We start from the raw sequence: 13635 nt of genomic DNA, 5'->3' as shown, positions 1-13635 counted from the left end.
AAATTGTTTGAATAATCTAAAATTGTCCTATTTACAAATCCAGTTTTTGTTTACTCACTAAAGCTATGCCATTTTGAATACTGTTATATAATGTTTTGATTTTTTTCCAAAAACTCAATTTAGACTTTTGAAACAACTTAATTAGCATGCTAAGTCTAGCCACACAAATCTCTGCAACTATAGTTGTGGAAAAAACTATGAATTTGTGTAAAAACTTTGGTGACCCTGTACAAGTTGCCCTAACAAAGACTGGTAATGTGTAATAGAACAACAACAAATTACAAAAACTATCAAAACTATGATTAAAAACACACAAAAGCGGCATTTCTTTTCTTTGCTTACTGTTGACGAAAAGGCGCTGCTTACCTACCGGCTTACGTAGTCGTACCGTATTTAGGTACGTACATACCTAAAAAAATTATTTTCCATAAATTAACGGTGATTTGTATGCAATGTGTACGCCTCTCCAAAGGTCAATTCCATTTACAGAGAACAGAATTTCCTTATGTGAGGGCGCGCACACACACACCGACTTCTTAGCACCATAAATTAATTTGAAAAAAAAAACATATACATATACACATATACACATATACACATATAAAAAAGTTTGTAAACAAAAAAATAACCGAAAAGGCAGCACGCACGCGTTCATTTCGGCAAGTACAAAAACAAAACATGATTCAAATTAGGGTCAACACAGATTCGGCCAGACAGCGTGTGCTGATTCGTGAAAGAGCGCGTGAGCAAGTGTAAAGTACGCGCATTACTTTGTAGAGAAATAGTAGACGAGAACAACAACACGAAGGCGCAAAGACGACGTATTTTTGTACATACATACGCATATGTACATATGTATGTTTGTGTTTGTAAATCGTCAACCGTGCTTGTTGCACATGTGTCCCACGTCACGTAAGCTCCACTATTTAAGCACGGAACCCGTGTTCAGGCTATCCACATGGCAAGTAATATGGGAGCATGGGTGCCACAACCAAATCGATGATGTGTCAGCGGTGCAATCGTAATTGTTTATGCATTTAGCAACAACTATAAGAGGCTTCAATTTCGCAATAAGAGTAAAAGCGAGAGTTTAAGAGAACATTATAATAGAGGACTAATGATATTATTCTAAGAAAAGTGATGAAATTTAGAAATAATGTGCTTAGAAGCCTCTACAGTTATTCTAATATTCAGTACTCTCAAGATCTTTAGCTCTCTAGATTTCTTCGTTCAGAGCCCTTCGCAATCTACCTATATTTTTCTTAGAATAACACTCCTCATCCAACTCGTCCGACCTCGAATCAGTAATGCAGAGATTCAATGATCTACTCCTTAAAGCTATCAGCCACATTTTTCATGACGAATTCCAGAGAGGATGGCACTGTCTTCAAAATTGGATGAGCATTCAAACTATATACTTGTATATGTAACTATAAAATCACTTGTCTAAGAGGTTATGAATAACACTTTTATCATACCTTTTTCACTGCTGTCAATCTCTGTCATTAATGCCAGGAGCTTCTTCGTTTCGCTGCTTTCTAAACTTACATATGTATATAAATTTAGCCATTAGAAATCAGCCATCCAAGTTAAAAAAATTAAAATTTATCAGCCTCTGAACAATCTGTTTCTGATGTTAATTCGAACTCAAAATATTGACCTGTTTTCATTTTAAAAAAATTGCGTTTGGTATTTTTAGCCACGCGCTCGAAGTATAAATATTTCTACAAACAATTATTTGGACCTTTTATTAATATGATTATACCAATTTGTGGTGGACATAAATTTCACGATGTCTTCACTTGAATCGATAAGTTAATTAGCATTGCATAAATCAGACAATGTCACGTCATTGGCTTGAGTGAATTATGTAATTAACAACCAACATTTACCAAGCAATTAGCTGGTAAATAGTAAACTCCGACTCGTCAATAAATTAAATGATTTTGAAATTCTCTGTAAACAACAAGAAATGCATAAGTAAACATATGTAATTTCCGCCGTAATGCGGGCAATGTCAATTTAATGGAATGGGCTGTGTGAACAGCTTAAAAAGCAGAAGATAATGAAATCAAGTCACTTAAAAAGTATAAACGTATTATATCATAAAGACCACAATGTAGGGATGTATATAATATGATATCCTCAACATTATGAAAACTAGCTCACTTTATTTTATGCTCTTTTCAATGTTTTCGCCCACTTCTTTTTTAGTTCTCATTTGACAATCGTGCTAATTGATTTTAAAATTGCCTTCAATTAGTTTCAAAAATATTAATTAATTTTTATTGTCCCCATAAAAAAAGCATAAAGCCATAAATTAATATATGGCTTACATAAGTGCATATTTTAATAATTTAATTTAATATATCTGTACGTTTGTATGCTTCGCTGCACACTCCTTTGCTGACCTACGCAAATTGTCATTTATTACAGTGTTAATTAAGCGCTTAATAGCCGTCTGTTACTAGAATTATGAAACTTGTAAAACTAAATATGTTTCACAAGTAATAAAATTAAAAGTGTTAAAAATTAAATAAACTTAAACTTTGTTCTTGATGGCCATATATTTAGAATGCCTAAGTGATGGAAATACGCTTACAATTGTTCTCAAACCAAAATACATACATACATATGTATATCTGAGTTTCAAAAAAAGCTGGTATTGATCAATAGGAAAAATTCTATGCTTAATGTAGGATAATAAGAGCATTCAGCTTAAAATCCTTGGTCGATATCTTTAGAGTCAATCTCAAAGCTCATAATTTAAGGATCTGTTCTGCCTTTTTCAGAAAATGTCTACACAAAAGCATCATTTATTTAAGAATTTCAATTATTACCTATCTACATAATTTGATAATAATAAATAATAATAAAATTTTCCAAGCTAAACTAAATTATCAATTCGTCCTTGTTTCTGATCAAAAGTCAAAAATAAATTTTAAAGAATTTTAAGTTCTTTCCACCTGATTGAGCTTTATTCATAGCGAAAAAGACCCACTAAATCCATAAAATTGTTCTGATTCACAGTAAGGTGGAGAGTGACTGAAAACCATGTTTGTATTAATTCGGCACCCTTAAATGAACGCTGAAGCATTATATTAAAAGTTTGGAGCTGAAAGCGATGTTGGACAAAATCCTAATATTCGTTTGGATGCCCGAAGAGGTGACAAATACTCAATTTCTTATGAATTATTTATTCTACGGAGGTTCAGAAACTTGTTTTACGAGCTGTATGTATATTAATTATTCATTGTCGTACAGAAAAAAATCAAATAAAGCTAAGGTTCTAAAAATGTATATACATATGTACATATATATGCTGATAAAGGTTTTACCACGACATGGCTCTTTCTAAGAATTCTAGAAATACCTTAATCAGGGTATATTAAGTTCACCACGAAGTCTTTAATACCCAGAAGCAACGCCGATGACCCTAAAAAATATATAAATTATCAGCGTGATGACCTAAGTTGATTTAGTAATGCCCGTGCTTTTCCTCCAAGAAGCTGCTCACTTGTCGGAACCGCCGATATCGGACTACTTTAGTATAGCTGTCATACAAACTGAACTATACAAATTAAGTTCTTGTATGGATTTTTTTTTTAAAAGGGGATTATAGCAATCGAACTTAACATTTTTTCTTGTTTCGGAGTGCGTTTCATGATACCATTAACGAAATTAGGAGCAACCTTTGCCAATGATTAGTATGAAAGGTTACATGTCGAAATCTTGCCTGTATCGCCCTGAGGTATTTCTTTCTTGTTATAAAAATAAAATAAAGGGTGATTTTTTAAGAGCTTGATAACTTTTTTAAAAAAAAAAAACGCATAAAATTTGCAAATGATGATGAAATGTCAAAGCATACTGAGCATCTTTCTCTTTGACACCATGTCTGAAATCCCACGTGATCTGTCAAATACTAATGCATGAAAATCCTAACCTCAAAAAAATCACCCGTTAAAAACCATGATATGATTTTTTTAATTATCAATTTTTAAATAAAATGCAAAATATTGAATTATACAACGATACTTATTTTCTCGCTTTCAAGGTGATCTCCACGATTTTTCCAGTCCTTAAAACACTTTTCATAAGCACTTTTTTGAATGACCTTCAGCCCCTTCAGCAATTTTATCTCAATGAGCATTACCCTGATTTTTGAGCGGCTTTGGCGTGTTTTTTTTGTTTCGGCTCATTTTTCCCCTCCATTCCGATAATTGTTGACCTGTTTGCATGTCAAACTCATAAACCCATGTCACGGCGGCAGTTATATTGCTCTCCGTGAATGTGAGATTGTAATTCGCACGATCGGCCATGTTCAATGTGATCTGTTTACGATACTCTTTTTGAAAAAAAGTCAGGTTTATCGGGGTGAGTCGAGCAAGAACTCGTTTCATGCCAAAAATATCAAATAAAATCATTGTTGAACGGACTCGCGAGAGTTGTCGAGCTTTTTATAACACTTGTCTGACGATTTTCAATCACTATATCCTTCACTTTTATTAATATTTTCATCAGTTAAAGAGGTCGAAGTTCGTCCAGAGCAAAGCATGTCTTCAACGATCTCTCGACCGTCTTTGAAGTCTTTGTACCAGTCGTAGGTGTCTATCTTTGATAAAACCGAATCAACGTACATACATACATAAATATGTATGTCATTTCCAACATTCGCAACGATTCCGCACACGAAATTTGATTAGAAATTCTAAATTTTAGACAAATCCCATTGTAAAAATCACCACGCACTACTGAGGTGGAACGACTTATTTTTCACAATTTACAATTAAGTCTACACTAAGAACATTATTTTATTTAAAACTATTTGAATTTTCCTGATTTGAACGCAGTTTCTACAAATATCAATTATTTTCGTTTATAAAAAATATCACAATGTGAGATAGCAAACTTTTAATAACAGTATTTTGCATTTGAAACCGTTATAAGCGTTTAAAGCCAAACTCATTATTAGCAAACCTTTTAGAACAACGCATTAGCAGAAACGGAAATGACTTATAATATTTTAAATTCACACAAATTGCACACACCTAACCCACTCCTGAATATTTCATCTCGTTCTCGACATACGTACGGTCACAAACACATAAAAAAATTGTTGAATTTATGCATTTCTTATGGCCATAAATTTTATAGCCGATGAAATGTCAAAGGCACATGGAATCCTGCCGTCCATTACTCACCCTAACGCTGCCCCAGCCATACTGTCTATGCATGAAATGTTGGAAAAATGCAATAATTGCGCTACCCTGAGGGCGCCGCTTGAGCTGTGTCTAGGTAAATGGCGCACACAAAAGCCACAGAACGCTTTAATGCACCGTTAATGCATTTAACAGCGTTTAGTGTGACGCCCACGTGCAAAAGGTGTATGCAGTCGGTGCCTGTGTTTTACAGTTATTATTTTTAATTTGTTAGAAGGATGTTTGCACTGGAGACTGAGAGGGAGAGAGACCACGCAAGGCAGTTTAAAATTCACAGAGCGCACAGATAATTTTTTATTTTTTTAAATTTCAATAAATTTAAGTAGTTTTACTTTTTCTTAAAATTTTCAGCGTTAGCAATTTTTTAAAATGTTATTTTTAAAGCTTTTAACACTTTGTTTTTGTACGTATTATCATTTTCATTTTTTCTTTAATTTTATTTTATGTTCACTCGATTTGCTCGTTGGTTCCTAACCGCAACAAAAACAAATAACACTTGCATAGGTCACGTAGGGCTAGTCAAGATGTATCGCTTTTGTCACGCAGCGTTGACAATTTAGCCGTGCCAGTGCGTCGGTAAGTACACAAATTAATCCTTTAACCGCACCTTACTCAATACTTACATATACTATTTACACACAAACAAATATGCAAATGCACATTCTAACCTAAAAAGTGAATTTATTTATTATTATTTTACTGTCTATGCTCTTTTCTGCAAGTCAATGTTGAATATGGCATATAAATAATGTTTATCAAAAATGTATTATCTAGTGACTTATTTTGCTATTGCATGCTTATATGTTTACCCGTGATATTTACCTATGTATATATTTGCATGTATGTATGTATGTATGTACATATGTTTGTGGCATGCACCTTGAAGCTGTTTGCATTTAGCTGTAATCGATGTGGAAATAACTAAATTGGCTTTGATGTTGAAATTTGAACATTGAAATTCATAAATCATTAACTATTTACTTGCATATGTAGCAATATGTTGAAAGCGCTTAAGTCGACTTTAGTTGCGTGAAAATATTATTGCCATTTCGACCCACTTTTCACGACTTATACGATGCCTTAGAATCGGCAGTCTTTATCTGCGATGAAATGTAAACAAATTAATTTCGAACTTTTATTAGTAACACAACTTAAGTCGACTTAAGTTAATTTGTCATATTGACACACATAAATGCACACATTTACTTGAAATATTTTACAATATAATTAGTAAAATTATTAAAATAATCTATTTTACCCATTAAGATAATTATTTTTATCAAGTAAAGAATTGCATATGAACAAGAATTTCGCATATAAAACACGTATATTTTTAAACTTTCACCTTTATAAATATTTTTAAAACAAAGTATACTGTTTTTGTAACTTTTATATATACAAAATTTTTCAAAATTTATAAAACAAGTAAAAAGTTATGTTAAATTTCATATTTTTTGCTCATTTTATATTTAAAAAATATTAATAACAACAATAATATACCGCTGTTTTTACTGTGGAAATAGTCAAACTTGATTATACTAAACCAGAGAAAACAAATAATAGTATTATTAATATAATCGACCAAAAATCTAAATCTCTCTTAAAAAAGAGGCTGTTAAAGACTGTACAGAAATCAAGTCATGGAGTACATTTTAAAACCCCTGCCTACAAATTGCATGAAAACAACATATAAAGGGATGATCCATTTCGAGATTCCATACTTTTTTAAAGAAAATTTTCAAATTGAATCGGAATATTTGTTATCATTCGGAATAACATTCTTTGACTACTTTACTTATCCCCACAGGAAAATGTCGGACGGTGTGATATACACGACCTTGGTGTCCACTCAACCGGCCCAAAATGTGAAACTATCTGCTCACCGAAGTGTTCTCTCAATAAATTCATTTATTGAAGAAAAGTGACCCCGTCTTGTTGAAACCAAATGTCGCCGAGATCACGAGTCATTTGACGTTACTTTCTCACCGGCGTCATTTTTGAAGAAAGATGGACCAATGATTCCATCGGCCCACAAACCACTCCAAGTCGTTGTTTTCTCTGGAGAGAACGGCAGCTCTTGATTTTTACAGGTTGCACTTCGTCCCAAATGCGCAATTTTGCTTGTTCACATACCTATTGTGTCAGAAATTGGACTCATGGCTTGGAACTTTTCAAGAGCCCATAAAGCAAAGCGATGTCGCTTGCGAAAGTCGAGCGGCTTCAGTTCTTGCCCAAGCTGTGTACGCTTTCATACAAAAACATTCTTTACAGCACTTCTGCCCGGTCTCACAGGCCATACTTAAGTTGCGCCCAAATAAGATCTTAGCAAAGCATTGTTACAGACTGAGTAGTCGTTTGCATTTCACACTCAATGCTTAATTTTTATAAAATTTTATTATGATATATTGCAACGTTATGGGCAACATACAAGGAGCGTTCCAAAGTAAACAGGACTTAAAACAAACATAACAAATGGTTTTTCCGGCAAAAACAAATTAATTTTATTCAAAATAGTCTCCTTCTGCTTCAATACAGCACGGTCCAAAAGCATGTCGAACGAGTGTTTTAGCTCGTTGACCGGTATGGCCGCCAGTATGCCGGTGCAAGCTTCTTGAATGGCCTCTACGTCTGCATAACGTTGGAAAGTTGTATTGAAAATGGATGAAAATAACAAAAGAACTTCGAGTTTCACCGCAAGCGAGTCGGAGCACCTATTTGAACTGGTGGAAAAGTATAAAGCTGTCATCGAATGCAAGCGGGCGGACACTTGCTCGAACGCTCAAATTTAATAGTCTAAATTAAATATTTTTTAATTATTAAAACGACAGTGGTTTTGAAAATCAGGGTCTATAACTTATTATAGAAGGAGAGGGGAGCAGCGATGCCTTTCCATTCTAGTGATAGGGTACCTTTCCTAGCTAGCTTGTCAGCTTTAAAGTTACCGCTGTAACGGTTCAACTATGTCTGGCACATATACTAGATTTATTACAAAGTGACTATCCCATTGATAACGAGGTTAAGAATTTATTAGAAGGAGGCTGCACTCCCGAACAGTAAATCACTGCTATCTTAATGAAAGCAAACTCGCATCTACTCACCAACAACATCTTCCCGCCATAGTTTGATTTGACAACTCATCATCCAAATTACCCGGTAAAAAATCAAAGCATGGGAGGATTTCCGAATGCTCAGACACTTACTCATTTAGAAAACTAGATTCACTTGAGAGCGATCTACTTTTTGTAAAAACGAAATAAGTGTCATTTAGCTAACAATAAAGCACGAGACACACGCCTGAATTAAAATGAATTCGAGACATTAACCGATTTTATCTTCGTCAATTGATATGAAATAATACGGTACGAAACATATGATCTCTTTGGTAATTTGGCTTATCAGTGACCGGCGACAAGTGGGTGGGCAAAAAAGAAATAAAAACGAATCTTAAGCACCGCGCCCGAAATGAAATGAAAAGTGGCCGATCTTTATCTACAAGTACGCGCCCATGACATATCAGCCAGTGCCCAAGTGTCTTGAAGTGTATCAGCTGTTTTTATTTTCTACTCAAGTGTCAGCGACGCTGTCAGTGCGACGCAGCGTTGATAAATTGGAACGCCACATTATTTGCTTTATAATATTATTGACTTTAACTACCTCATTGCCACGGGGCTTTTGCTTTATTTTATTTATTTTTTTTCGATTCCTTTTTTCTTCAGCACTTTTACTTATTATATGCTACGTTATTGATAGTTTCGAGTGCTTGCAATATGTGTGAGTGCCCACATAAGCTTAAGCTCGAGTGCAAAGTGTGTGGCAACTCCAAAGGTAAACACAGTGGCACAATGAGTGTTCAGTAAACGAGCCATCTCCATAAACACTCTTGTGGCTGGCAATGAAACGTGGAAGTAATGAAATAAAATAAAATGCTGCGCGAAATCCGGTGATTATATTACAGGAAGGTCGACTCTGTGACAGCTTTTGAATTTTTTTTTATTATTTATGGGCAGCACTTAAGAGTTTACATGTCCACAAAGGCTCGTATATTATATATGCCAGTGTACATATGTATGTATATTGTAGCTATGTTCGAATGTTGCGTTTGCTCCAGCTGCGTGCAAATAGTAAAGTCACACTTTCAGTGTTGAAGTTTTGAGGCGAAGTGTTTGCGAACGTTCGGTCATTGACACCCACTTCAGCGGATTAGTACTGTAAACTTAGGCGACAAGTAAGTGTTTATGCACTCGCAAATAATGTTAATGATGGGCGTATGATGCCATGTGCATAGTTATGCATTAGGGCCCACCACTTTCGACCTAAAAAAATATTGTTAAATATCATAACTGTTTATCGAACGACATCACATAAGTTATGATTATTTTATATATATTTGGTATAATAAGAAAACCTCCAGAATAATATTTAAAATTGCTCTAAATTTTCTGTATAATTTCATTGGAACATTTTCTAAAAATCTATTTCATCATTTTAAAGAATGATTGGCTTTTTTTTCCGATTAAAGAATTTATATACTTTTTTGAGTTCTTTAGATAGCTTCTTTACTAAAAAATGTATAGTTTGAAAATTCTAGAGTGGTGTACTCCCTTAAATTGCTAGGCATTACATTTAGTTTTGTATTTATCGAAATCGATTTTTGAAGTATTTCGGAAATGCCGCCTACACATGCCTTCGTATTTTACCGTAATAACTATAATGTAAATATGAATTTCAAAGTTTTCACCTTTAGCCAAGTCCCAAATTCTTTCTATTTTAAAAATATTTCTCATAAAAAGTATCGAAAATTCATTGTTCTGGAACCCCAAGTTCTTGACATATTTCACAGATCACCATGGCTTGTTTTCATTTCGCAAAACTATTTTAAAGCAATTGTAAAGCTAGGAACACACATATTCTTATTATTTAACATAAAAATTAACCAAAAAGGGTTGGAGCGCTTAATTTTTTCGAGGTTTTCTCAAGTTCACTTAGATCGACTTAAGATTTGTAGTCAGTTTCAACTCACTGAAGCCGATTTAACGCAATTTAAATGTCTGATCGATTTTTGACAAAAGAGAGTTATATAAATTATAATCCAAACGATATTAACGTGATTGCCTTGGCCGTCATTAAAAAGGGGTTTCTCGTCCGAGTCTGTTTTCTTCTTTCAATTGGGGACGTTTCTTACGTGGCGGGTTCAAACCCTATGCACCATCTTGGTTCTTGGGATGGTTCGCTTTCTCACTTTAGCTCACCTTCAAATGGATATTCTTTGGCTAACCAAAGGATACTTGGTCTAAGGCTGGAAGTCGTTAGCTGCTTCGCTTGGGATGTCCAATTGGCGCCAATAAACAAAAAAGAAGAACTACTGACGCACTGCTTCAAACTCAGCTATAACCGCTTAAATTACGAAATTGCATTTCTCACTTAGTTATTTTTCAGCTAATTTATTTAGTTCTGTATAATGTAAGAAATACGACCACTTATACTTGGTTTAAAGTTCGCTTAATAACAAGTATCTTCAATTCGGAAAGTAAACAATAAGTACTTAATATGAGTAACGGTAATCAGTAAATTGCTTTATGATCCGTTATTATTCGAGCACCCTAATCAGCGTCTAATTAAAACGTAAACACGAAGCCACTTTATAAACCTTTTATTGTCTGAAGCTTTTCGCGCAAATTGACTGGCCTTCATAGTAGGAAGTGAAATTTCAAATTAATAGAATCGGGTTGTTTAAAATAATTTATAATAGATAATTGTATTTATAATTAGTTAAGCTACTGCTCGAGGGCTTTTGACAAGTTAAGACTTACCTTCTTACATTGTGCCTGGGGTGCCTGGCAAAATCGTAGAAAACTATAAAGCGGCCAGAAAGACACTTTCTTCCCAAGATCATCAGACTGCAGATCAGGAATAGATAGCAGGTGGTACTATGAGCTCCATGTTTTTAGCTAGATTCATCTTTCCCTTGTTGAAGGTGTTTTAAACGGCTATTTTCTATTGTTCATCCTTGCAGTGAAGCTAGAACTCTTTCCAGACACAAGGTTTCGAAATTATTTGGTACAAGCCGAGTTCGTATCATCTTATCGCAATCACTCTTCCGAATTGCAGCTTTAATAAAACTTCACATACAACAGCTTGGGCTACTTCACCGATTGTTTTAACATATTTCTGTATTTCAATATGTTTAGTTAAACCTGAGAAATACCATTACTGAAACCAATCGTAACAACAGTTTTTTATTGGGCTCAGGGTAATATCGTTGCATTAAGGTTAGACCTCGCATTTACTAGCACAAATAATGCAAAAAATACCAGTCTAGAAATGTACAATGTAAAAATGCATTTCTGGAGTGGCAACAGGAATTTCCATTTATTTTGCCGCGTCGATTAACATTGGGAAGGCTGGAAATTTTTTGTCTTTCGCTTTGTGTTTAATCTAATTTTTTCTGCCTAGGTAAGTTAGTAGTCATGCTTTTTGTGATAAAGAGTAACGTGTTTTCTAAGGTAGTTGAAATAATAATAAGGTTCGGCTAATATGTTTACTATTGGACTAATCCGTAAAGCTCCAATGGCCAGTCGGTATTTGTTTCTTTTTTTATATTATATTCTAATTTTAAAATATTTTATTTCAATTTCAATGTTCAACTCTTTGAATTTTTTTCCTTAGAGTCTCATTCCCTCACGCACAAGCCGTATCGATTGGCGCAGCAATCACTTCCGTGCAATTTTAATTAATTTTAATGAATTTCATATTTTTTCACTGCGAGCAGCAACAGCAATTGATTTGTTCCGTAACAGCTGGGTGCTCTACTCATAGTAAACCAACTTCTCTATACATATATACATATATATTTACATAAAAATACAAGTAGAACGCTGGGTGATGACTACTCTCGGTTGAAAATTGATGAATGATTGAACAGCGGCATGAACACGCCAAAGTACACAAGAAATTATGTAGTTTAATGTATTTTTTTGCAGAAAAAAATGCAAACTTTATAGGGAAGCCGACAACTTTTAAACGTACATACATATATACATACATGCATATGTATATCGGATGTGAATATAAAAGTATTTCCTCTCAATCTACGCAGCTACACGTGTTTGATTATTCGATTTTTTATTTTTTTTTTATAACAGTACGCGAAGTGTGCGGAAATTAATTTTGTCAATCATATACATTCGGAAATATTGGAAGTATTGAAAGCATCTGTCAACGGCAAAAGGCAAAATCGAAGCTTGAACCACACACACAAGATTTGCAAGCATGTGTAAATAGATAAAAGTAGATATGAAGAGACATATGTATGTATAGGTATACACATATTCATAAGCAAAGTTAGGTTCACATATGCATAAGTATGTAGGATGTATGGTATATAAACAGCGATGTATTCCATGTAAGCAGAACGATATACATACATATGTATATTTATGTATAGCTGCATATATTTACACATCTATGTTGTCTCTTAAGCCGCCTCAACTTTTATATGCTGCTGCAAAGTGCTGTCATACCACCCACGGTTTGCTGAGAGATTACTCATAGATTGCTTTAAATCTGACATTTTAAGTATACGCCGTGTGGTAGGTTTATGAATCTCAATAGTCGTCAGATCAATAGAAGAAAGTTGTTTACGTTACGTGTTATTTAGTCTAAGCAATTTTTCTGTTCAAGAACCAAAGGAAAATTATGTAAAAGTCCATAGCCAATTGTCCATTTAGCGAGGTAATAAGACATTTAAAGTTGTGATAGTCATTAAACCTAACCTATATTTTGTAAGACCACATATGTAATAATATTATAAGTCTTAAAACACCAGGTTTCTGAGGTTTCCCATTGTACCCTTTTTTGGAAAGCATAATTTCGGTATTTAACGATCAACTAGCTTGTTAGTTACTCCAAAATTATGCTTAGACTTCAGCATGATTATAAAATATGATTTTCTCCTCAGACTATTCCACTTTTAAGAGTCTCCGTAATACTTCCATTGTCTATAAAATATCTTACCCTATTAATTATTCCACAAGTTTCAATAAACTGAAAAGTCCGAAACACACAGACAAGATTATTTCTCTGTACGTCTTACTTTTCGACTGCTTATTAATGGGAATAAATTTTGATTTTGCATTCTATGGTTTCTTAAAGTTGAAGAGCCAGAGCACTCGTTAAATTATTTGGAATTTGCCTCGAACTCAACCTTCGAATTTAAACTAGTATTAAAAAGATGACGTTTCTTCCAGGTCTCAGACATTTTTTATAGCAAAAAATATAATATAAACAACGTATGTGTTCTATTCGCCACTTCTCAATAGCAGTTCTTACACTTGTCAAAAAATTTACAGGCTTCAAAAACAAAAAAAAAATATATTGATAAAATCGTTCAAAGAAAGTATGTGAATCTCATTAAGCA

At 33.9% G+C, this 13635-nt stretch overlaps 1 protein-coding gene across 21 annotated transcripts in view; it reads left to right on the top strand.

The window, feature by feature from the left end:
* The window catches only part of LOC105226572 (TLD domain-containing protein 2), a 240692-nt gene that overhangs the window by 131389 nt on the left and 95668 nt on the right, over positions 1-13635 (top strand). For 14 of the 21 annotated variants that reach the window (XM_049450510.1, XM_049450515.1, XM_049450511.1 and 11 more), the window contains one exon: positions 5724-5795. The exons of the other annotated variants lie outside the window; for them this stretch is intronic. In XM_049450510.1, coding sequence (XP_049306467.1) covers positions 5724-5795 — 72 coding nt within the window. The remainder of the gene's footprint in view (positions 1-5723; positions 5796-13635) is intronic. 21 annotated transcript variants of the gene reach the window in all.

The sequence above is a fragment of the Bactrocera dorsalis genome, chromosome 2 (assembly GCF_023373825.1).
Source record: "Bactrocera dorsalis isolate Fly_Bdor chromosome 2, ASM2337382v1, whole genome shotgun sequence".
Taxonomy (NCBI): domain Eukaryota; kingdom Metazoa; phylum Arthropoda; class Insecta; order Diptera; family Tephritidae; genus Bactrocera; species Bactrocera dorsalis.
Note: the sequence above shows the minus strand (reverse complement) of the source record. Positions and strands in the feature narration are given on the sequence as shown.